This window comes from Corvus moneduloides, chromosome 1, assembly GCF_009650955.1.
Source record: "Corvus moneduloides isolate bCorMon1 chromosome 1, bCorMon1.pri, whole genome shotgun sequence".
NCBI lineage: Eukaryota > Metazoa > Chordata > Aves > Passeriformes > Corvidae > Corvus > Corvus moneduloides.
This window is the reverse complement of record NC_045476.1, coordinates 162,319,773-162,346,155: the sequence shown is the minus strand read 5'-3', so window position 1 is coordinate 162,346,155 and position 26,383 is coordinate 162,319,773. Positions and strand designations below refer to the sequence as shown.

At 38.2% G+C, this 26,383-nt stretch overlaps 1 protein-coding gene across 12 annotated transcripts in view; it reads left to right on the top strand.

The window, feature by feature from the left end:
• Positions 1-26,383, top strand: part of PTK2 (protein tyrosine kinase 2) — a 193,975-nt gene that overhangs the window by 102,935 nt on the left and 64,657 nt on the right. For all 12 annotated transcript variants that reach the window (XM_032134352.1, XM_032134343.1, XM_032134285.1 and 9 more), the window contains 7 exons: positions 308-395; positions 14,068-14,147; positions 15,642-15,704; positions 20,297-20,351; positions 23,969-24,109; positions 24,833-24,910; positions 25,889-25,996. In XM_032134352.1, the coding sequence (XP_031990243.1) occupies positions 308-395; positions 14,068-14,147; positions 15,642-15,704; positions 20,297-20,351; positions 23,969-24,109; positions 24,833-24,910; positions 25,889-25,996 (613 nt within the window). The remainder of the gene's footprint in view (positions 1-307; positions 396-14,067; positions 14,148-15,641; positions 15,705-20,296; positions 20,352-23,968; positions 24,110-24,832; positions 24,911-25,888; positions 25,997-26,383) is intronic.

Sequence of the window (26,383 nt, the reverse complement as noted above, 5' to 3'; positions counted from 1 at the left end):
CCTAACTGAGGCCTCCCTTCCCATGGATCTGGAGCTTATCTGCTCCAAGTCCTCGTGCTTCAGTCCTGTCTGAAGCTCTGAGAAGGCATCAGGGCTCTTAAGTTTGCCTCTGTTACAAAGGTCCTTGGTAAGCATCTCTGTGAAATGTCAGGTACAAGATAAATGCCAGTTTTGTTCTCTTGAGTAATCAAAAAGGAAATTTTCCATTAGTTTTCTAAGTTTGTTTTGAGTTTGTTTGTATTTTTAAGAATGTTGGGAGGAAATATTAATATTAATTCCGCTCAACACTCTTCTTCTTGCTTTTCAGGTATGAATTGAGAATTCGGTACTTGCCAAAAGGATTTCTAAACCAGTTCACTGAGGACAAACCAACTCTAAATTTTTTCTATCAGCAGGTATGTTCAGTTCTACTGCTTTGTCTTTTGCTGATTTTGCTGAATTTAGAAAGCTCGGGATTTGAATATGTGGGTAGGATATTACTGCAGAAACAGAAAAACGGAAAAAATTTAAGGTCGCATATATATAAAGCAGAAAGGCCACAAATCCCATGACATCTTTCTCCTTGAGAAGTTGTGAGGAATATGTTCCAAAACCAAGATAATTCTGCAGGTAATAATTGTGCTAACTGAGATAAAATTGACTGTTGTTCCACTGGCTTCTTACAGTTAATTCACATTTGATTAAACTGCTGAATTTCTTTATTTTTGCAAGTGTAACTGACAATTGCACTACAAACCATCAAATGTTTTTTCCACTCACATTTTTAGGTTATTTTTTTGGGTTTAAAATCTCTTCTGGATTACTAAAACTGCATAATAGTCAAAGTTTCTATAAACAAAGCACGAAATTCTAATTTTATTCAGTTAAATGATTTTAATCTGCTTTTAGACTGACAAGTTCACGGTAAAACTTCCTGGGGATATTTTTTAGGGGAGTCAGGACTAAAATGGCTACCCTGTCCTCTAACTTCAACAAGCACAATTGTGCAACGCACATTCTTGTCTTAAGTAAATGACTTTTAATTTTTTTTACCGTGTGATGCAGCTTTTGTATTGATGTGATATTGATACTGATAGGATGAAGTTGACTTGTGAAAAGACAATTCTCTTGCAGTGCTTCTCTGGGCTTAGCATTCTAGTTTAAGTGATTTGTGTAACATGGTTTCAGCCTAAAAATGTCTGGGTTTTGGTGAGTTTTTAGTGTAGTGCTGATAGGGCTTCTTGTACAAACAACAAAATCATGTTCCTTTTTCCTTTAGCAGCAAGGGACTTCCTCCATACTGACTTTAAACACAGATTTGTGTTTCCCGTGGTGCAAAAGTGGGTGATGAGCTCCACAATAATTTCCTAAACTCCATCACTTACTGTTTAACACTGGCAAGCCCGCAGTGTCCTCTCGTTTCTGCCTCAGGGAACTGTTTCTTTAAAGCAAGGAGTTTGAAATCCCAGAGGAGTATTTGTTAACTTTTAACTAAATTTGTAGAAATCATTACAAACAGATACAAATGGCTCAGATAGAAGGCTTTTGAAGGTCATCAGGACCAATAGGCAAAGCAGACAGCTGCTTGTATTGGACAACGCCCTGAATCACAGTGCTATTACAGAGTGAAAATCAGATGGTCTTCTCTCCTTGCTCTGCACACCATCCCATTTATTTTCTCTTCCCCTTTCTTCTTCACCTTATAGTGAGGTATTTCTGAATCCAGTTCTTTAAAAGTCACTGCTCTTTGTTTCGGGGTGCTGTAAGGTATTTGGGTCTCTGTTGTCATGGAAATCAGGTGCAGAACTTTCCAGAGCTATCCATGATTCTGCTTTGCTCCATAAATTTCACTTGTCCTCTTGGATAAACTAGGACAATAACTTTTATCTGGTAAAGTGTTGAGGCAGCAGCAATGACGTATGAAAAGAAGACAAGAGAAGAATTTGAGCAGTAAGTCTGCATCATAAACCAGATCTACAACAGAGGAGGGGTTAAAAAAACAAGGAAAGATGATTTTTCACGTTCTGTTCCTATATCAGTGTCATTCCTGCAACATTTTAACATCTTTTGCTAACGACTGCTCAGTCAGACACATCATGTTGTGTGTAGGCAAGAACAACAGAATGAACAGAATTCATATGTGCATACATAGATATCCTGAGCTTTCTGCACAGAAGTAACTGTCAGAGATACGGAGCTAGAACCCAGTTACAAAATTTCAAAAATCCAACAGAAACACCACTTCTGTAGTTAGATTGGCTTTTCTCAATGTAAAAATCAAATACATTGTTATCTTGGGTGTTATAAATGAGTAAGAAAAGATTTTTGTGAGGACCAGATGCCTGTGACTTTTTGTCAGGATGAGACTGGGAACCTTATTGCTAACTTGGTAACATCCAAATGCATGTTTTCTGTCTTATTAAAAATGTATAGCATCAAACTGAAAAGTTCATGGAGAAGGAAAAGAAACATGGTTACCTCTGTCACCCATGGATTTTGGAATTGTAATGATTTTGTTGAATCTGAGTTGCACAGCTGCAGCATTGTTGAAAAAGAAAGTTTAAATCCTCAAGTGATGTTCATCTTCTGGAAAGGCACAGAACATTTTGTAAAGATAACAAAATGTTACCTTAATCACTGTCAACAGACAGGGTTTATTCATCCAGCTCACCCAAACCACAATTATCAAGCTGTTAAACCCAAAGCTGGCACACGTTTGTGCCTTCACATGCATGACTACTCCCATTCACTTCAGCGAATGCACTGCCCTGTGCAAATTGGTGCATTTCAGGCTTCTCAGCTTGGGCTTGATATGTGAAATCACTATTTTCTCCTTGGTTTTTCACTGTTTTAAGGATGCTGTGACCTCTCTTAGTTTTCGAATATTCCTTATCTTCAAGAGTCTCTAACAAATCAAGAACCTGTGATCGTGGCGGTCGTTCTGCCATCTGCGGTGGGCGTGAGCTGCTCTTAATTGGAAGTGTAAAGTAGGGCACTTAATGAGACCTTTCATTCTGCAATCTGTACAGCAAGGGATTAAAATTGGTGTGTGAGAGCAGGGGGAAACCACACAACTCGTTAATAGCATCAGAATCAGTCCCACTAACGATGTCATGCAGTGCCTCTTGTGCTCAGGCTGTGCCTCAGCTTTGAGGCCAGAGATGGGGAGAGGCTGATCTTTAGGTCATTCCCCTTCACTGGAGGAGCTGTGTGTTCAAGTCATGTCATTTCACATCCCATTTGAGAGCTCTGATCAACAAACTAATGTTGGAACTGTGTCTTTTTGTTTTGTTACTGCTCTCTTTGGCAGGTGTCAGAGGTAGTGGGTGACAGGACTTCAGGGGTGTCTTCTCTTTTTTCAATCTGTGGAGCATTTAGGTGGCGATTCTGCATCAACTGCATTACTCCCCTGGGCCTAACTGCTTACAGTTTCAGCCAAATTAGGCAAATTGGATCCCACCCAGTGCTGTTGGAATTGTAAGGCTGAAGTATTCAAAAATCAGGAAAAGCCAGATTTATGGTTGTCTGCACAGTTGGCAGATGCTCACTGCATTGGTTTTGTGTGCCAGCCTTCAGTTGTGTCCTGTGGTATTGAATACCCAAATCTGAACCAAAGTTAGCTCTAATCCCATCCACAAAACCTTAAATGTGAAGTTCAGTGAATAAAAATACTGTAAGTTAAGTTTTATCAAGAATAGCATCCTTTTTTTTGCGTGTGTGTGTTCTGATGACTGTTTTGTAAATCTCTAATGAAGATACCTGGTTTTTTGTATGATTTTTAAACATTTTTCAGAGAAAACAAGTGGAAAGGTACAAAAGGAGAATTTAAAATCGCAGGTTTTGAGTAATTAAATAGGATTTCACCATTTTCCTGTCCTTTTTGGGAGCATTTTCAGTTGCTTTAAGTAAGAGTTGGTGAAATTCATAGTGTCTTCCTTTCCCTGTGTTCCAGTGACGTGGCTGTTGGGAAGTGGAAATAAAGGGGACAGGTTTGGTTTCTCTAATTTGCCTTAGTAGCTGAGTGAGGAATGAAAGCCATATCTCAAATCAAGATAGAATACAGCTTTTAAAAACATTCATGTAATGAGAATCAGACGTAAGCTACTTGAATTGCTTTCCTTTTGTTGTGGGACAAGAGCCTGCACACATTTATCCTTGAATAACATGTTAGCCTGCAGTAATTGGAGATGGTTTATCCCTTGATGAAAAGGGAATAAGCATCTGTAAGGGGGGTGGGGGCAGCTCTTGGCATCAGCTGTTCCATTGTTGCTGTCCTTGTGCTTCTAACAGAAGACTTTTAAAGTAACTTTTTGGGGGGTTTTTTTAGATCCCAGTGAACAAGAAAAAGTTGTTTTTATCAGTGTGGAATTTTTCTCTGCTGCCTCGTTTAGCCTGCAGTATGGAGCTACCCTGGAGATGTTCATATATGTATAATAAAGGAGACCATAGGACTGAACTGTGTTTTGAATTTGCTTTTTAAAATGAACCAAAGTTTGTGTAATGCACAGGAGAAGGAATTGCAAGCAGGGTATGATCTCGAAGTTAGGGCAGGTCAATGATGCCCTGAAAAAACTGAGCTGAATTCTGTGCCACGAGGGCTCTGTGTCTCACCAGGCAAGTACACTGCGGGTTCATTTTCATAAGAAAACTCCTTTTAAAAAGAAAAGAGAAAAAAATTATACTTTTTGTGATTAAAAAAAAAATAAGGGAAAAACATCCTCTAAAAAGGAGGAGAAAAAGTTTATTGTGGACACTTGGCACTTTCTTCTCTATCCCTGTAGTGCCTGTAAAGATTATGTTCACACTCAAAATGTATTTCATTAAATGAAATATCTCTTTATATTGTGGCAGATAAATACATCATGCAAATTAAATTGTTTTTATAACTCTGTCCCTGACACATAGGAAATTTTAAGTCCAGGCAATTACTGTAATAACTTAATGATTAAAGTTTTATAAGGCTTAGGTGCATGATATGTAATTTGAAGTGCAGGCTGGGAATTAGACTCTTTAACCTAATTAAATAACAACATCTCTTACTCCATAATAAAAATAGGAGACCTAAAACAAATGACTTTGACAGGAAAAGCTTTGTAGGAAATGAAGGACATTGGGAGAAAAGCTGGCATTGTTCCTGATGTTGGCAGCCTATTTAAAACAAAAAGCCCCCAACAAGAAAAAAAACAAACCACCCAAAACCCAGCAGATCTTTCATGAAGAGTTAATGGCTGAGACATAAACTGTGCTCTACAGGGAGGTGGCAATCTAAGAATTGCAGCTGATTAAAAAGTTACTAAAAATTTATTTTTTTGGTAAAAATACAAATCAAACGGAACCTCTCCTGTCCTGCTCTTTACAGCTTGAAAAGACAATTTTAAGTGAGATTTCCTTGACGGGGGTAGGTTTCTGAAGTTGCTGAAATTCACAGTACCCCATAAAGTACTAATTTTTTCCTGTAAAAGTTGATTTACACCCTCAAAACTATGCTGGCATTCTTGTTTTAGGCTCTGCTGTTTGTATAGTTGTGGAGCTACTTTGGCTACAGATGTTGTGTGCCCAACGTCTGCTTTCCCTTAGTGCTGTATGGTAGGAATGTGAAACTTCCTTGTATTCCTTAACACCTCCTAAACGGCAGCCAAGCTCAGGCCAAAGGGAAAGGGCTGCTTTGATTTAAAATTTCCACCTGTCAGCCAGAGTGGGCTTTTCTTGAATTGCTCATAATTCAGCATGATAAATTGAAAATGCTTGGGACCAGGTTTCCATGTATTGATGCGTGGATATGTCTTCATTAGTAGCCTGGAACAAAATGTTACTACAATTAGTATATTAAGTTGTGTATAACAAAAAAAAACACACAAAAAAAAGTTGATTTATGTTGATGCTTGGACTTGCTTGATCTGGAAACTCAAAATTCTTTGTTGGAGAGGAGAAGTATAAAATTAGCTGAGAGCAAGGCCTGTTTAGTAGGTTGAGTTCTATATGGCTCCCAAGAGTCCAGTCCTACTTTGTGGAAAGTCTGCAAGGCAGCAGTGTCTCTTGCAGTGACATCTGGAGCTCAGCCCACTTGGACAGACGGCAGCATTTTAGCTGCTCTGCCCCTAACAATGCCTTGTCAGAAGTTGGTTTCCCCCCCAGCCCATCTCTAATGCCCTTATTATTAACAGAGGACCTTCCAAAATTAGTTAGAGATGTCAAAGATCACCTCGAGATAATATAGAGACTGTGACCTTGGGACATGTAGAGGAGGAGCAGCTGAGGGCAGATGGCAGATGAATGTTATCCTGATACTGGATCTGGGCTTTTAACTCCCCTAGATGAGGCCAAAGCCCTAATTTTCCCTAGTATTGACTTATCTCCTATAGCAGATTTCAGATGGGTAAATAGGGGTGGGAACACATGTGTTTCCCTCCTGTGTGTATTTTAAAAACTACCATTATGATTATTAAGGTGGCTCCTAAAAATACTGATGACATTAGAAGCAGGCATTGGGCTTTTGTGCATATGGGGCTTCATTCAGAGCAGATGAGGCACAAATCTTTCAGGGTTAATGCTGCATTAGATTGCTGAAGCTGTAGTAGTGAGGGTTGGGACCCTGTTCTTTCAAGCTGATTTTGTAGTGATGAAAATTTGGTGTCCCACATGAACCTGCTGTTGGAAAACAAGGATGGAGGAGCAGTTTGTTCCTTACAGATACCAGGATTTATACTGGGTGACTGTTCCACATTAACCCAGTCATGTGTCTGTCCTACAGTAATTCTGTGGTGTGTTTACCACTACAAGGAGCATTACAGCTGAAACCAGAGAGCATCTGAAATAATTCTCTTTGGTGGGATACCATGGAAGGAGCTTTGTCATGGATTGGGGTGGAATTGTGTGTGGCCCCTGCTGCAGGTGCAGAGCAGAGCAATGTCCTTCATTTTGAATGGGAAATTCTGGGGAAAACAAATGTGCTGTATACTTGGATTTTTATCTTGGTCACAAAAGTAGTTGCTGAAGATCCGTTTTTCCTATGGATATATTGAGATATTCTGATCTTTCATTACAGAAGCTTGTACTGGTAAATTGCAGGAATCATTTCTCTTGATTATGGTAGGATGGGTGTCACCAGAAGTGTTGTGTGTTAGTGTAAAACAAAGATACTGTTTGAACTCTGTAGTGGCTGAGGATGAACTATAACATACAATATCTAACACCAAATCTAACACCTCCAGAGTTAGAAACTTGAGTGTTTAAAAGCAGGTACCAGAATACACCTGAGCTGTTGAAAATAAATTCAGAGAAATTACTGAGAACAAATAAATTATTGCATATACAGGACAATTAAGAGGAAGGTTGTATATTTTTAATATAAATGACACCAACTAAGCAGAAGTACATTATTTCCCAATATACAAAAGCACCAGCTAAAAACATTTGTGTAGAACAAATGGATAAGGAGAAAATAATGGAATATAAATCTTTGTTTTCATGCTTCATTAAATGACTGTAATTACTATTTGTGTGCTATGTACTGAATGGAGTACAGAAGACATTTTCTTTGTTTGGTTGTTTATCTAAGTATCTCATATGTTGTGATGATTCTTTTTGGGTAGGGTCTTAACTCCTCAGTGGGAACTTAGTCACTGAAGGGTTGTTTAAATGCAGTGTTCAAAGCAGTGCAAATTTGGGAAAAAAATAGAAATAAAAAAGGACTAAGTTGTGTAAATAGGTCATAGACATTGAAAGAAAAGCAAGAGAAATAGATTGCTTATTTTTAAACTGTCCTCCTGAAAAATGGGAGTTTATCCTGTGGGAAATTTCTTGGTAACATTAAGCTGGGAAAGCCAGTAGTGGCTAATTATTGGTATTTGCCCTTTTTGAGACACCATTTGATAGTACTGTTGCTAAAGAATTTCCACAGTATTTATGCTTGAAAACTCAATGTCAAGTTTTATAGTTTTATTTAATAATTATAAGGCTATAAACAAGTTTAAACCTGAAATATCTTTTTAAGATACAGTATCTAATGCCTTTTTTTTTTTTTTTTTTTTAAATCCCTAAACTGGAAAGCATTTGCCAAGTTCAGAATTATTTTACTGTTGTTCTTAATAAAGAAGTCTAAATCGAGCATGGTGTGTTTTTATGAACTGCTTGTCAGCCTGGGTGAACCTTCTTCTGAAATACTGCAGCTGCATAAAAAAACTTGTGTGCAGGAAAATGAAGCAGATGGCTTTTGAAATTAGCAGCTGGTATATAGAATACGAGGCCAGTGCTAGATTTCTCCTTAAATCATAGCATAGGGCTGTTCTCTAATTTCTCCATCTTCACAAACATGGGCTTTCCTCTGTTTCCAATTTTTATTTTAAATTGTTCAGTCTGGAATTTGCTACCCGTTTCGGTAGCTGGGAAACTGCCCATTATTTCCTAGTAAATTTGGAGAAGTTAGAAGTGACACCATCAGTAATTTCCCCATTCAAGTAAAAGAACAAATATTTTACAAGTCTTGACATCAGAAATGAAACTGAGCTTGTGTTTATGTGCCCAACTTCCATGTGGGAAAAGCTTTTTAGTTCACGTTGTGTTCACCTCCTTTCTTTTGTTATGATTTAGGAGTATCTTTGAACTTTTAATGCCCAAAAAACTGGAGACGGAAGAGAGATTGCCGTTCTGGCTAAAAGATGAAGAGTGATAAAAAAATATTTTTAAAATATTACTAAGAATAGAAAGTATTTTAAATGAAGTGACTTGTTGTTGAATATCAGGACAGTAATAAATCAGAAAATACGGTGTAGGGTTGTGTTGGATTTCAAAATCCTTGTTTTGCTTTGGATATGACTCTAGCGGGGGGTCCGATGTTGGTCAGCACCGGTGTGGGGCGACCTTCCTGGAGAGCATCCTGCAGGAGCAGCTCTTCCAAGGGCGTGGCCGGCCTCGCCGGGCAGCCGGGGATTCCAGCAAGTGTAGCGATTCCTCAGCTACAAGTGATTCCAGCTCTTGGGATTCAGCTCTTTGTGAAATCACCCGAGGTGGACTCGGGGACGCAGATAGCGGAGCCTCGTTTGCCTGTTCCGCAGAGGCAGCTTTCATTGTCCAGCAGCCCCTGTGAGGGGAAGGCCAGGGACAAAGGCTCCCTTCTCAGGGGCAGAAACAGGGGCTTTTTATGGGAATGGCAGGGGGTGGGGTAGAAACCGATTAGCCAACTGGGTACAGGCCATTACCATATAGAAACAAGGGATGCTGGGCGTGGTTCACTTCGCCACCTTGACCCACAGGAAGGTTGCTTATCTCTGGGGTAAAGTCTTTTTGCCCTCAGGCGTCTCTCCTCCAAGGGAGTGCAGAGGGCCCCTGCGCCAAGGGCTCACAACCCTCCGCGTATTACTGCCCTTTCTAAGCATGTATTCACTGATGGTGATGTGGATTCTGTGTGTGGGGGCAATGACAATTTTGTTTCATTTTTTATTTTATCAGAACATGTACAAGACTTCTTTTTCCTACCTCTGAGAGGTGCTTTTATGCTTGGCATTCCTATTTTCCCCACGCTGCAGCCCTTTTTTGTATCAGGCTGTTTGTAGATGTTGTGGCCAAGAAGCCAACTCCAAATGTGAAGTGTAGGTTGCACTTTAATTCTTATTTGCCACCCTGTGAATGAGCAAATTTAGGTAGAGTTGCTTCCTGTGACACTGGCACTGCAGTAGTACTCGCCTGGTAGCCTGAAGCAGTTTTTATTTCCATTATTCCATGTTTAATGGAACTTAAGTAGACTAATCCTTTCTCCCCAAAGCATGCACCTGCTTGACTGTAAATCTGATTTAAACTTGTTAGAACATACTAAAAAAAATCCGAGGGAAAAGGTTCTTGAAATCAACACAGCAGTTTGCAGCAATAAATTATTTTTGTCTCTTATCCTCCTTTAAACTGTTTTCCAGTGTATTTTTCTCAGGGAGTTGAGATAAGCACATTATGTGGGAATACAGAATTAGTAAGTCAGTGGAAGCAAATGTGTTACAAGCAACATACATCAAAGTGACTCACTTCAGACATCATATTTTGGGTTTTGATTGTTACCAAATAAAAAATATATAGGATTTTAGCAGTGTTGATACTTGAATTCTTAATCCTAGTGTAAATCCAAGTGTTTGCCTTGTTGATATTTTTGCATTTTTATTGCTATAACATTATGACTATAAAGTATTGGCGATAAATACAGACTTAATGTAATTTTATCATTGCCAGAGCATCTGGTCTCTAGTATGGGGTATAAATGAAGTAACGGCACACAGGTTTAACAGCAGCATCTTAAAGGCTTTGTTGGGCTCGTGAAAGGGATCATGGGTTGCTGTTTTGGTTTCTTGTTTGGCCACTTGGGTTTTTGGGGTTGCTTTTTCAAAACCAGATTCGTGTGACAAGTTTATATAAATACTTTTGTCTTACAACCTAGGTAAAATTAAGGTATATTAAATAGCATCCTACATTTTTTTTCTGGTTTAGCCTTTGGAAAGGTCCCATTCTGAACAATTAAACCGGGGAGGAGACGTGTGGCAGTGGTGCTTGATCTGCTTGAAAAGGATGTGTGTGTGTATATATCTATCTGTCTGTCTATAAATAAATGTATTCTTCAGCTTCTCCAGGTATTGCACACTGTTAACTGAATTTCCAAGCCATAGGTTAAGGTCTGCACACACTGTCAAGGAGTATGACAAGCTCACAGATAACAGGATCTCCAAACCCAACAGAGGAGGATTCATCCTCCCTCTTTAACATACTTCTGAATTTGTAGTCAACAGAAAAGAACTGATAGATTTTGTTAGATTTCTAAGAGTTCATTTTTTGTGCCTTTGTATGTATGTAGGCTTTGTGCTCTTGAACATGGGGCCTTTGTTTGTCTAACCCAGAAAATATTCTCATTTCTCTCAATTATATTAACAATAATAATAATAATAATAAAAGTTATAATTGAGGAAACACAAAAGACTTCTTGGAAAACTATTCAATTGCCTTGTGACAGTGCATTTAATTACCATTAAATTATCTCTTGTCTCTTCCACTTAGTATTTGCTCAGGCATTTTCCTTAGGAGGTTGTGCTGAGCCTCCTGTGAAATTCTTATCTAATCTCTGCACAGGCATTAGTTCATGCATTGATCTGATGCCATCTCAAAGAGAATAGTCAAGCAAAATTAAAGGTGATAAGAGAAGTTCTCATTGGTATTCTGGGAGTAGAAATTGAATCTGCCTATTTTCCTTTTTTCTTGCTGAATTGCAAAGCAGAATGTGTGCAGGCAGGTTTATGAAGAAAGGAGAAATATAGTAGGACACTGTTAAATCCAGACCACTGGATTCTGGCCACAAGTTTCCTGAAGCTTACAATCTCTCTTTATAACTCACAAAATTTAAATACTAAAATAAGTAGGTGTATATAATATAAAATACGTCTTTTTCCCTTTCCATTTTGTTGAAACGGGATGGTCTTTTACATTTTCTTAGTCAGTATCTGATGCCTGTAGTTGCAGAGTCACGCTAGGAACATGACTGGACAGCTCACAAGCCACAGGGCAAGAGGAGATAAACCCCAAACTTTAAATACTTGGGTAATGTTGCTTATTTATTTATGGAACAGTAGGCTAGCAGTGTTTTAAAATCATGTTTGCATGAAACTGGAGATGCTCTTAAGCTGTTTAGTTTAACAAATTGAGTACTGGGATCCACAAGGCAATGAGTTGTGAAGATAAATGAATACACATTTGATCATGATACACTGGATCTTAAATTAGCATCGTTCCTGCAGGTGGAAGTTTTGTGTGTCAGGACTTAAAAACTACTTTGCTACAGCCAGTTCTTCTTGTTGTGGGAATGGGAATGGGAAAAGGAATAGATGGATAACAGCTCTGAAATTTCCTGGTGATGCAAAATTGTTGAAATGGTTCCCAAAATTGAATGTGCAATTTAAAAAAGAAAAAGTTTATTGAAATACAAGGAATCAGTCAATTGGTATTTTATTTGGGTGGGTGTAAGGCAGGTTGGCCAAGGGATTTTGTGAACAGTTTTACTTGCTCGGTGAAGTAACTTTGACTGTACAGGAAGGTGAATTCTCAGGAAAAGGACATGAGCATTTCTGGAATTTGGGTATCCATATACGATCTGAACTCATGTTCAACACTTCCTCTCCTTTTGAAGTATCCCCACGCAGAGCTGAGGATGAGGAGGGCTGTGCTGTTGTTCACCACCCATGTGTGTTTGCAGAGGTCATTTATGGCAGTTCATGGAGCCTGAAATTCCATTCCTGATTTACCTGCCCTAAGCTTGTGTCTGACAGTTTTATGCAGGACCAGTTTGATGTCCTTTCTCATGAACAGAGATCCTGGTGTAATTTATTACATTTTGCTGTTTATAGGATCATAGAACCGTTTAGGTTGGAAAAGACATGGAATATCAACCATTAATCCAGTGCTGCCACATCCACAACTGAACCGTGTCCCCAAGGGCTCCATCCATACTTTGAATGCTTCCAGAGATTGGTGCTTCCACCACTCCCTGGACAGTCTGTTTCCAATCCCTGACCACCCTTTCAGTGGAGAAATCATCCTAATATCCAGTCTGAATCCAAGTATTTAAAATTGTGAGCATAATGAAGAGGAGAATTATTAATTCATATTGTGTGTATTATTAGTATGGGAATACAGAATTATTATTTCCATATGTGTGTACAAATAGCACACTGCATGGTGCTGAAGGGCAATTATTCTCCTGTCTCATTAGTATTTGTAGGAATTGAATTGAGAAGAGTTAAAAGCTCATTATTTTGTCATGTTGAGTGTCTGTATGAATTCAAATGCAAGAAGCTTTTTTCTCATGTTTAAGCCATTGTAATAATTCATTTTCATTTTCTCACTCCTGCACAGTTTATCATATTTCTTCTTTCATGTCTTTTAATAACAAATTAAAACTTTCCATGCAATTCAGACCCAGGAAGTTTTTAGGGATTTGTTACTTTGTAGTTGGAGCAGGGCCCAGCTGCCACACTGGTGCTGAGGGAATGCAGTGGTGGATTCTCACGTGTTCTGAGGAGAATGCTGAGTGGAGAGCACCTCCAGCTGTTGGATCCATTGCTATAATTTCTTATCTTTAAGTTATGTATTTCCTAGCAGTAGTATTTGAAATAGTTGTTCTTACAACTTGTCATCACTCAACAAAACCCACTTGGTGAAGTGTGTTGCTTTCATAGTGCATCATCTCCTCTTTGATCTGCAAGTCAGTCACGTGGATTTTTGTGGTATTTCGGGCCTTGCTGCAACTTTAGGATCTCAGTAGCAACTTGATGTTTCCATAAGAGGATAACAGGAGCTGTTAAGGAAAAACTGTCGAGATTTGCTACTGGTGCAAGATTTGCAGTGAAGTTCTTGGGCACTGGTTCTGTTCACTCTTACTGCCTGGGTTTTTTGTTGTTGTTAGTTATTGCATAAATTGCTTACTCTAACATGGTGAAAGTATTACCTAAAAATAGGTATTCTTCCCACAGCCATGTTGTAAATAAAAAAAAAGTCCACGACATGGTGATGAAGATTTGAAGTGTTTGCTACTGTAGATCGTCATCATCCAGTGTCACTCTTGGTTCTTCTTGCTAGTTCAGTATTATTTTATGCCAGTGTGCAGTACAGTTTGCACATACTACTCTATTTACTTTTATTTTTATTTTCACTGTAATTCCCAGGCATTTATCAGTTTTATTTGCATGATTAGATCCACCTACACAATTAAATACTATTGACCAGGATGATTCAAGAACACAGCCTGCCTTCTCCTAACTGGAATGCAGGTACAACCATCTGCTCAGTCCTCTGTGAATTTTGATTATATTTAATAAAATGTAGCCAATATTGACATAGATAAGGAATTTTTCAATCAAGTTCATTGCGGTTCAAATGTGTTTCTTCCCAAAGTGCCGCTCATTTATGGAGAATATAAACACAGATTCTTTTTTCTCTTCCTAGACTGTGAATTGTTATTCCAGAAAATTAGGATGTATTCATTTGAAAGTTGTTTGGGGAGTATTTTAGTCTGTGTTGGCACTGACCTTATCTTTCTGTGATGCCTACCTGCTTCTTTTGCCGTAGGTGAAAAATGACTATATGTTAGAAATAGCAGATCAAGTGGACCAGGAAATTGCTTTGAAACTAGGTTGCCTTGAAATCCGGTAAGCTCATAATTTAATTTATTATTCAACATCTTTCTGACTGAATATATACAGTAATTTTGAAACTGCTTAAAGTTCATCAATTTCTGACCAGTAGAGTTGAATAAAACATTGTAAGACATTTTTTTTCTACAAAGCAGTTTGAAGAAAAACTGAATAGATTGTATTGTAACTAATTTCTAGTGATTTTTAAATTAACATTATTTTAAAATTTTAATTAATTACCTCTTGATACTGCCTTTTGGGTGAATTCTTCATCTGAATAATTCAAAGGCCTGTAGAGAGTACATGGAAGTATGCTTAAAAAAAAATGCATCTGTGGTGTTATTTAGCAAATAGTCTTGTGATTCTACATATATAAATCCTACAGCTAAAGAATGTAATTATAGATAAATGCTGCTACCTTTCCTCTCTGTATTTGCTCAATTTTTAATGTGCTGTTTTGAAATGATTAAATCTTAAGGATCCTTTTGGGTGTTTCTGGTGTTCTTGTCAACTGTATAGACAGCTGGAAAATAAAGATAAGTATATCAGATTAAGAGATCCTTGAGAGAGTTCCCAGCTTTGAAATGCATGTGTTGGGTTTTGCTAATTTATGGAGAATTTCCAGCCTGAAACATTTGCTTTAGTTATGCTGATGTCTTGAACAGGGAGATTAGGAAAGAAGTAAAATTGATAAGAAATGAATGACAAATGTAAACTTGTTAGGAGAGAATAAAAGTGTCCTTTGAACAGTTCTTTCCAAATTAAAACAAAATTTAGGCTTATGAAATTTTCCAGGTATCACAGGAGAACCTGATGCCTTTGTTAAAAGTTTTGCTGGTAGCCCCAGAGAAAACAAAAATTCTTTGTGTAACTGCAAACTCCTTACGCACTTACAAAATCATTGTGCCCTATTTCAAAACATGTAATGAATATAATAATCCACGATTATGTTGTCAGCCAAGTCTTACCTTCCCTGGTTCTCAAGCTGTGGCTCTTCAGAGCATTTTGATGAGATACTTCTTGTAGATGAGCTACTGAGACTCTTAGAATGAGCATTACTGGTCCATTTTTCTCCCTGAAAATGATAATCTCAGCCTTCTCCTAACAAAGCTTTCTTATTTATTCATTTATTTTTTAATGTGAACGTGTTTGGATTGAAGCAGTTTTCATCACTGCCTGCTTCCCCTGGTTCTCCCTGTTCCATGCACAGAGGACTCTCACAAAGAAGTGCAGGTAGTGCAAAGAAGTGAGGTAGAAGGAGCTGCTGAAGGGCAGCTTAGGTCACTTGTTTTTGTAGCAGCACTGGTTTAAAGTCGTTCTGAAAATGCAATTAATTTGTAAAATAAAAATCTGATCTGTTGAGGTAGAATAATGTACTTAATACTTAGCTTTTAATTCATTCTGGCAATGTTTTCTGATGCTGAGTAGAAGTTTTGATTATGTTGGTGTTGTAGTTTTAGGCTGAATTATCCAATAATTGTTGCTTTCAAATATTTTTCCTGTCTTCAGGAGATCCTACGGAGAGATGAGAGGCAATGCATTAGAAAAGAAGTCCAACTATGAAGTGTTAGAGTAAGTATTGTGTTCTAGCTTGAGGTTTGAACTGTCCCTTCCCTGCATCAGAAACAATAAATTCAGTTCAATAACAGAACGTTTCTGTTGTAGTTTTCCTATCCCATCAAGTTTAAGATGCTTTAGTATAAGAAAAGGATGATGAAACCCATTGAGGTGTAGAAGTAGGAAAAGTGCCTTTAACTCTGGTCCAGTGAAACAGGTTTGGAGTTGTTTAAACTTGATCAGGAGGCTTATTATGATTTTCATCAATTTTGCTAATGTTTATGGGCTTTGCCAGCTCAGGTTGTAAAGTGATTTTGTTCCTCAGTGTTTTTTCTGTGCCCAGTTCCTAAATGTTCTTCTGTGCCCAGTTGCATTCTTCAGTTGTGACTCATCTGTGGTAAAGTTTGAGTTACTTGAAAATGTTTGTGGTATTGTTTGTCCTTCTGTTTGCTCCATGTGGACTTTTTCTGTGTTGTTACCTTGCAGTTAACAAGGTTAGTGTTTATCTGTGTATCACAAATTTTGAGGAGACCAAGGAGCATCCTTGTACTGAAATACTTTGTTTGCTTATTCATGTTGGACATGAGATGACTTCAGTTCAAACAAGCCAAAGTCCTTGAGAAGCTTCAGGGATTGAAAACTGGTTTTATTTGTATTTATATAATGGATAAAGTTTCAGACATACATGCACCAATGATATGCTCATCACTACTAATTACCCTTATGAAAAGATGCTGTACAGTTGAACACAAAATTGGAATAAAAGCTTGGTGCGGCATTGAAGTCTTTATTTTTTAAATCTTGTTTTTAATAACACGTGTGCTAACTTTTGGAAGTGTGAAATTGGAGCATTTGGAGGAGGAAGTTAAGATTTTATACCACAATGAACAAGTTTACAAGGATTTTTGAAGAATCTATGATTTTAATAGGTAAAGATAACTTTGAGGAATAGCCTGCTTATTTGTAGAGTATTTGGTATTTCTGTAGTGCTCCTGTTTTATGCAGATTTTTTTAAAGCTTTGGGTTTGTATGAATTAGGGATTTTTTTTAATTAATTTTTTTAAATACTTCAGTTTTTTGCCTGTAGCCACTAGTAGAAACATCCTGGTTGAGGAAACACATCACAAAATGAGAAAGTACTGATAAAGATAAAGGGGATGAGCAGACAGACAAGACTAAAAGGGGATATAAAAAAGATCTGAAAGTATGTGAATTATGGTTGGTGCAGTTTATGTTCAGTAAGAACTTGAGCAGACTATTTTTAAGTCAGTTTTTTGGCAAATCAGAAGCTACAAGCATTAGTAATTAGGTTAATGACTTTGGAAACAATGAGACAAAAGAAAGCTGGGTCATAACAGGTCACACAAAGTATAAATTAATAATTGAAACAGCTGAGAGTTCCAGGACGACTCATTGTGGTGCTGCTTCCAGTTTTACAGTGATTTCTTTCGTTCAGTCTGTGTTTGTTAAACAGTGACTGCTTTGGTAGGAAATAACTGCCTTGCTGCTGTGAAGGACAAAGTGAAGCAAAACCTTGATATGCAAAATGTAACCGCTTAAATGCCATGCAGAATTGGACATGGAGATTTTGCATTTCAAGAGTTTTGGGTTTTTTTGAGAAGCAATATGTGATTTGTATGGGATTTAGCTGGGAAAGATGAAGGATAAAACCACCTTAAAGTGACTATAGTAAAGATAATTACAGACTGGAAAGGGTCTGCAAAAAGTGCCAGTGATCCCCAAAATGCGTTAATTTGATCTTAGAACCTTAATAACCCATAAATGTTTAAATGCACAAGTAATATTTATTGCTCAAGTGAGGCCTTTTGGGTTTTTTGAGAGGGGTGTTGCTAGTTTTAGTACATCATGAGGCACTTAACCAGCTGAGGGCAATTTTTAAACGGCCCTTTTTTGCATTGGGTGTGATTGCTCCTTGCCTGCCTTTGTTAGATGTCTATTTGATGTATATTTGTCTTTGATCAGATTGTCATACAAGAACAGATCTGGATGGGAAGTGGTGGATAGGATCAAACTGTTAAGTAGCCTTTAATAGTTGGGCCTTCATGGAGTGAAAGAAGATTTTTTTCATAATAAATGTGAAGCCTGTTAGCAGAGAACAGGGATAATTACAAGTACAGAAGTGGGAGCTATAGGAAGGAACAGGTGCAGCCACAATTTGGTAAAAAGCATGTTAAAGTCTATTATGTTAATCTAACATTACTTTTTTGTTGTAACTTGAATTGAGGTGAAAAATACATTATATATGCTGCCTAAAGCTGCTTATCATTGTAAGACAAGCAGTATCACCTATCCGTAGTTGGTATTTTATTAATCATATTGAAGTTTGTACATTTAAAAAATCGAATTTAGATTTAAGCCCACAAGTAGGCTGGAGTAGATGAGGTTAAATACAAAGCTGTAGTAGAGCTGTATGAACCAGGCTCTCAGTGCTCGTTATCTCTTGTTGGCAGTCAGAAACCAGATGTCTGAGTTCTTCATCCAGAGCCCTGAGTTGGTGTCTCCCTTGTTGGCCATTCCACCCCCACACAGCACAGCTGGGAAGGAGTTTGTAGGGTTGTGTGTGTAAAACTGTATGTTCCAATTTCCAGTGCTTATTCTCTTATTTATAGGTACCCTTAGGTTGTTGTTGGCCAAGGCATTAAATCTTTGTGGTTCTTTTGTTGAATTCTCCTCCAGCAAATAAATTTGCTGTCTCAGCTAAACACAGGAAATGCTTTATTAACAAGTTTTGTTATGAGTTTTGGTCTGTTGTACTCTGCATAAGAATTTCTTCTCAGTTTGTTGCACCCCAATCTGTACAAAAGGCTGCTCTACAACTTGTTCTAGTAATGAGTCAAATGAGGCTGTGGCAGCTGTGTGCTGCAGGACTGTTAAGATGAGGGATACCAGGGTGATGGAAGGTGCTTCATTTCAGAAGCACCATCTCTCTCTCAGATGCTTAATGTTAAACTAATATATCCCTGTCAAAATGTCTTTGCATATTATTTAGATGGTAATAGTGTGTTAGAATCATTTAACTGTGTGGGATGATAAACCGAGTATCATTTGCATTTGAGAAGAAATGCATGGAAGGAATTAACATTTATGAAAGTTTTATAATCCTGCAGCTTACTGTCATTTCACAGATGCCAGTGCTGCACATGAAAATTCTGCTTCTCCTGGTTGAGGATGTTTTTAGTATGAAATTGTATGCTACTCATCTTCAGAGAGCTTTAAAAATACCCTGGTTTATTCTTCTGAGTGAGCTTTTTATATTGACTTTACTGTTGGCTTTGTTCTTGTGCCGTTAGGTAGCAGTAAATAAATCCTGAGTATCTCCGCTTGCTAACGGCTTTTCCTTTCTTTGCCAAATGTAAGAATTCCAGATGTTCTTCCGTGTATGTTCAAAGCATGCAGTCATGGAAAGCTCGCTTTCATACTTGTTCCAGAGGCAGATAAGAATGTTTGAAAGAGATGGTAATGTCCTAAATTTAAAGGAAAAAAGTCAGTAACACCTGTGAACTATAAATCTTTTTCCTGTTTATACTTTTCTCTTAGTTTTTCCTTTTTTGAATGCAAGTTTTTTGCCCTTGGTTGTACAGTGGTATCTTCTGCCCTAACATACCACTGGCAGCTTCTCGAGCACCTTGTTTTGAAGCTGATGTTCAGCTGTAGAGACACAAATGCATATCAGACATAAGCTATGTGCAGCACATCAGAGCCATAGAAATGTTTAATGGCTCTGGCTTTCAGACCAGGGGTACAACCCAATTTAAAAGTGTGAACATGAGCTTGATAAATTCAGTTTACAAAATCTGAGCTCACAGTCACCTGATTTACAGTTGCAAAAAGTGAGATTACTTGCAAGAAAATGCTGGTAATTTTAATTTGCTCAGTATGAGTTAAAAATAAATAGTAGAAATTTAAACAACCCCTTAATTATAATGCTTCTAAGGGTAAAACAGTAGTGAATTGCACTCAGCATGCGTACTGAGGTGATATGATGAGTATTGCTCTATGGATTCCTGGATTCCTTAGGCCAAGTTGGGGCTCTGAGCAACCTGGTCAAGTGGAAGGTGTCCCTGCCCATGGCAAGTGGATGTTCATTATGGTTCCTCCCAGCCCAAACCATTCTCTAATTCTGTATCTCCTACTTCATTCTAATAGAGGTTTATCTGCGTTTTCCACTTTCACGTTGTTCCCTTCTCACCTGACTACAAGCTCTAAGAATATTTGTTCTGTATTCTTTAAATTATTAAAACATGTACAAAGAGCAGTTTTTATTCTCAAAACTCCTCTGTGCCCAAGCCAACATTTAAAATAACAGACTTTCCACACAGGTACCTGTTCAAATGCCAGATCCTTTGGGATTTTAAACTAGAAGATGCTGCTGTCCCACATTTGATGTGGAGTAGCTGTAGTTAGAGTTTTAATGGTACTGTGTTTGTTACTCTGAGATTGTCAAGGACATTGCTATGAAGATTGTTTAGTAATGTATATGCTGGTTAAAAAAACAAAACAAAAAACAGACCCAAAACACCAGCCTGAAAAGAGAAATATAATATTGCACAATGGTTTTGATATTTATGCTGTATTTTTTCTTTCAGGAAGGATGTTGGTTTGAGACGGTTTTTCCCGAAGAGTTTACTAGATTCAGTGAAGGTAATTACAGCTCCAGTCAATCCTATACTGCTGTAAAGAAAAGAGTGTCAGAAATCTGAAAACTGCATTTTAGTTTTCACTGTACAGTCCTAAGGGAATTGCTGTGCAGTTTTGCTTTGTGAAAAAACATCCAAGCTGTCTGTCGGATTGGTGGGATCTAAATCCCAGTAATGTAGCTGGCAGGACAAGGATAAAGTGATTCACATGGCCTTGCTGAGCTGCTGTGAGAGGGGCACAGCTCTGCCTCTCAGACCTTGGGGGTAAAAGTACAAAACAAGTCCTTGGAGCCTCTTGTATCAAATAACTTTTTTTTTTTTTCCTTCCCTAAAAGAAAAATGAGACTTCTGGAGAAAGAGGAAGGGGACTTGTAAGAAAAAAGAATATTTTACTGGGAACTTGATAAACCATGTTCTGCCTTCCTTGCTCAAGACTATCCGAGTTATTCAAGGAAGATTTCCAGTAATTTCTGCTTATGTTAATCCTAGCTGAGACTATTAACATTACTTGAATCTCGCTCCCATTGAAGTCCATATGTTCTCAGAGTAAAAAATGCAAATTTTTCTCAACATGTGTTGAAAAGGGGAATTAAGAATGGTCACCAAGTATTTTACATTTATAGGTGCCTCGATATGAATGTCCTGGTAAAATATCTCTTACAATTCATACATGAAAGTATAAATCACAAATTGCTATTTTGGAGCTGGTTTTGGTAAGCAGTGCTTTATAGAAAGACTAAAATTCAACTTCAGATTTGGAAAGAATCTGCATTGTGATTTAAATGGGTAAACACAAAAGGTCTGTCATGACAGGGTTTTGTTTCAAAAGACTTTTGAAAATCAGAAGCTAATGAAGTCAAGTGGATTTAAGTAATCCCCTCTGCATTTTAATTTGAGCAATTATCTGAAACTGTATTTTCTGCTAACGGGAAAATTGTGGTAAAAGGCTCCAGATGTAAAAGTATGAATAACTGTCTCAAAAATAATATTATGGAGCCAGAAAACTGACTGACCAAGAAAACTGCACTTTGGAAATCCTGAACTGGGGAGAAAAGAAGTAGCAAGAATTGCCAGAAGGTAAAGCTGAGTGGAACCTTGTAAAGACATGAAAAAAATTGTTGGACATATGAAGAAGAAAAACAAGGGAAGGAAAAATGTGTCTGCTTTTTAATGAAAATGAAATCCCTATTCAAAATAACACAGGATTGGTCCAAATTCTTAAATTACTCTTCCACTTTGTGGAGACCAGGGAATTTGAACTGGCAGGCAAAGAAGGGTTCCTGATAGCCATGAAATATAAAAATAATTATTTCTCTCAATTCTCTCTGCCTTGAACAAACACAGAGAGGGAACAATGGTTCTTAGACATGCTTTTAAGAGCAAGTTTTCAGTGCATTTTGCTTGAAGTTGCCATTTGCAGACATTTCTGATAGATGCTTCTGTTATGGAAAAGGTGTGTTTTGGGGACTGTTCAGCCTGGAGAGGAGCAGGCTCTGGGGAGACCTGAGAGCTCCTTCCAGTGCCTAAAGGAGCTAAAAGAGAGCTGGAGAAGGACTTTGGACAAGGGATGGAGTGACAGGACACAGGGAATGGCTTCACACTGACAGAGGGTGGGGTTAGATTGGATATTAGGAAGAAATTCTTCCCTGTGAGGGTGGTGAGGCCCTGGCACAGGTTGCCCAGGAAAGGTGTGGTTGCCCCATCCCTGGAAGTGTTCAGGGCCAGGCTGGATGGGGCTTGGAGCAGCCTGGGGTAATGGAAGGTGTCCCTGCCCATGGCAGTGGGGTGGAACAAGATGGTCTTTAAGGTCCCTTCCAATGCGAACCAGCCTATGACTCTAATGGACTTTATAACTTTACACCTTGCTCATATCTTAAAATTTAAAGTGACCAATTCTTCTTGGTGGACTGAAAAGAGTCAGATAATGTATGGCAGTATTCCTGGCAGTAAAAGTGATGCTGGAATTGGTCAGGAAAACATGGGCAGAGCAAAGTATGTTTCATCAACTGAGTGGCTGAAATACTTGGGACACCTTGAGCTGGCAAATTCTTTCTTATTTTGTTGTGTCTTGCTCCTGGTATTTGCCAGTGATAAGCTAAGGCTGAGGGTTGCAGTTCCCTTGAATTTGGTTTTCTCTGTAAAAATAAAGATAACAGGGAGGTACAATGGAGGGTGTTTGAGTCCTAACAAAGCCTGAGGCAGCTCTGGGTGCACGAGGGAAGTTTCCTGGCTGCCAGGGGCTTTCTTACCCTGTCCAGTTCTGCAGCCACTTTAATGATCCACCTGATAATTGGTTCTGCTAAATTGACACAATAATTCGAAATTACACCAAAGTCACAGATTTCTTTGTTAATTTGACAACATAGTATGTGGTAGAGGGTTTTTTTCCAACCTATATGTGCATCATTGCAAAAGAGATCATTTTGTGCATATGCAACACCCTTGGATCGCTGCTACTGGAGTAACTCCCCCTGAACACTCCACATAAACATTTCTGGCTGTTTTGACTTCTGAGTGTTCTGTAAAGGCTTGCTAAAAATGAGTGCCTAATCTGGCTGGAAGTGCTAACAACAAAAGGAAGTTGGTATTTGTGTAGTGCCTGTAGCTGTTAACAGGCAGTGTGGGAGAATAAAGAGTTTTACTGCCGTTAAAATGGGACATTCAGATATGTTTGGATGGAGGACCAGTGGTAATTCCTGTCTTAACCTTGACATATTGCAAAGAAAAGCATGGTTTTGCTTTTTGTCATTATTGTTAGTTGGAAGATGTATTAGAAATGGGTTTTTTAAGCCCATTCAGTCACTTTATGCAGATGTTTTTATTCATAATTCTTGTTGGCTTGTTCAGTGGGGGAGCATCTTAGAGATACTGCTTCTCAGATCCTGTTTTTATTTTCATATGAGTGGCTGCCTTTCCAGGGATTATACATTATATACAGGCAGAAAATTCACTTTTTTAAAATCTTAGTTTAGCTCTTCTTTGTGCTGCTCTAAGTGGTTATTTCTACCCTGAAAACAGTTAATAAAATGCTGGACAACAGAGTTAATACAGTTTAATTTGAATGTTAAGTTTACTTTTTACATGCAGTCTACTATTTAAATTTCATCTTTTTATATTGAAGCTTTTTTTCATATTATCAGACTGAAAGAGTCCACTTTATTATGGATAGTCTAAGTCACTGTGTGCAGAAATTAAGATACAGCTACAGCTGGCTTGTTATTACCAGCTAAGAGAGAGAACGGTGATTTAGATTTAAAACCTCATATGAAGGTATAAATTGCTGTGGTTTTGTATTGGGACACAGTTCAGAAGGTGGGAGAAATGAGGAACCTAGAGCAAATACTCCTGGAAGGGTTAACATGTGGTCTTCATTATAACTTACTCAAAACATTATTAGTTAGATATCCTTGCTATAATACAGCAGAAATAATTTTGATCTTAAGTACAAGTTAAAAGGCAGACTTGCTCCTTACATTTTGAAGCTCTTTTTTTTTTTCCTTGAGAATTGTCTGTATCTCATTGATAAAGACACTGGTAGTGCTACTAAGTGACCAAGACTCTTAAAATGTCCCTCAGTGATTAGATTTAAAATATTTGTTCTCTACATGTTTCAATACACAGGCCAAAACACTACGGAAATTAATCCAACAAACATTTCGACAATTTGCCAACCTCAATAGAGAAGAAAGTATTTTGAAGTTCTTTGAGATCCTCTCTCCAGTGTACAGATTTGACAAGGAATGCTTCAAGTGTGCTCTTGGTGTAAGTAGAGGAATGTGACAGCCACCAGAATACGTTCTGGAGTTAGAAATCTAATTGCTTTTGCTTAGTTCTACAGTAATTGCTTACTTAGTTCCTGTTTTCATATAGAAACATTAGCAACATTAGCAACAAGTCATATTTATTGATTTTATTTAGGACTTTCTCTGTTGACTGCTTAAAAAAAAAGCATCATTCGTTAGTTGGGTAGGAATTGTATGTAAAATTAAATATTTTTATTGATGCTTTGTTTGTGAAGGTCAAGCACTTTTTCAGCTGTTTCCATGAGGAAATGAGACTTCCCAACTTCTGTTTGTAAATTTTTCTCTAATGCCTGTTGATCTCTACCTATTTCAAGTAAATTTTGAGGAAGGGCCCTAAGTCTGGAGGGTTTGTGAAAATGGAGACTACAGCAGAAATTAAAACTTGAATATCAGTGTCCATGAGAAGAGGAAATGCAGGAAATCCATAGTTCTCATGTAGACCTAAGATAAAACACATGGAAATGCAGTTTGAGTAGCAGAGTTCCCCAGGAAACCAGTCATGAGGGCTTTTGCCACTTACAGAATTACTTGATTTTAATATAATTTTAATTTGTTTGAAGAATTGAAAAGCTTGTAGATATTAATTACTATAACCTGTAATTATAATTTTGGAGGATAGTGTTCCATAGCAAGGCCTTGTCTTACTGTTGAAATTTTGCCCTTTCTCCTTTTGACTCTCAAGTCAAGCTGGATTATTTCAGTGGAACTGGCAATTGGCCCAGAAGAAGGAATCAGTTACCTGACAGACAAGGGTGCAAATGTAAGTCTGCTTCTGTTTTGTGGGGCTTTTTCTCAGTCACTGTGTTAACAACCACGACCTGTTGTGAACTGAACATCACAGAAAGGGGAGTGACAAGTGTGATCTCAGGGTTAAACACAGCTGAGCTGGGAGCTCAGCATGTAGAGCTCTTAGTCAGATATTAATTTGTGATTTGGGATCAGAGGAGAGGCACTGGTGTTAGGTACAGAGTCAGTGTCAGCCTTAGCACTGAATTTGTGGGCTTTTCTACCCAGTGAAGCGCTCATTTGCAGAACTTGAAGCATTGGTGGGGACTTTTTACCAATGAAACGTGAATTATTCCTTCTTAGGAATGTGTAAATGCAGAGCTTGTTTAACCAGTTTGTGTGCCCATTTGTGCAGGCCCTGCTTATTTACTTTCTTCATACCCTTCTCAGCCTTTTCCTTACCTGATACTGAGTGTATTGCAGTATTTCCTGTGCACCCCCACGGTGCAAGGGAGCTCTGTCCAGACAGATCCTTCAGCAAAGTGTTTGGGAACTTTACAACCACAACTTAAGCTGAGCCCATGTCCAGCTTTCTATTGAAATGAATTCAAAAGTAGTGAAAAGATGGGGGAATCAGGAATACACAGCTAAGAACATACCTTTTCCAGCAGTCTGGCGGGATGTTGGGAATGTGTCAGCACGGGTTCCATGTGGTTTTTACGTGTTCAGTTTTCTCTGTTGACATCCAAGAGGTTGTTCCCACTTCGGGATGCATCTGGTGTTACTCAACAGTGACCTCTGTGGGCACAGCGGAGCTGGGCTCCTTTTCCAGACACTGGATATTTGTGTGTTGTTAGCCAGTGGTAATGAAACTCCAGAAAGAAACAGAGAACAGATCTCTGCAGGTGTAGTTTGGAGATCAAAGTCTCCCTGTGCTTTTTCAACACCAGGGATAAAGGCAGGCTATTTTGCTGTATTTTTTTTCCTCATTTTTTGCACTGTCTTTCTGCAGCCAACCCATCTAGCAGACTTCAATCAAGTGCAAACCATTCAGTATTCAAACAGTGAAGACAAGGACAGAAAAGGGATGTTACAACTGAAGATAGCAGGTGCACCTGAGGTATGTTATTGACAGTGGTGATAAACTTGCAACTAACTTTGTTTTTGCTTGCAAGGAGTGGGATTTAGTATAGTCTTAACGTGGATATTCTCTGTATTGGACTTTTGTTCCAAGTTTGGTTTTAAAACAGATTTAGAGTTCATTACATGTTTTAGGTTTTGCATCTGGTGCTTGTAGACTTTGGTATTCACAGAAGAAGCTTGATATAAAACCAGTATCTCTTAAATGCAGTTTAATAGCAGCCTGTGCATATGTACTGCATCCTAGAGAGGAAGCAGCAATTCCACTTTTGTGTAAAGGGGAAATGTGAAAGAAGGAAAATTTGTTCCCTCATACTACATGGAGGCAGTGCTGGAAGTGAAATCAAATCTTTTCCTAGGTCCAGTG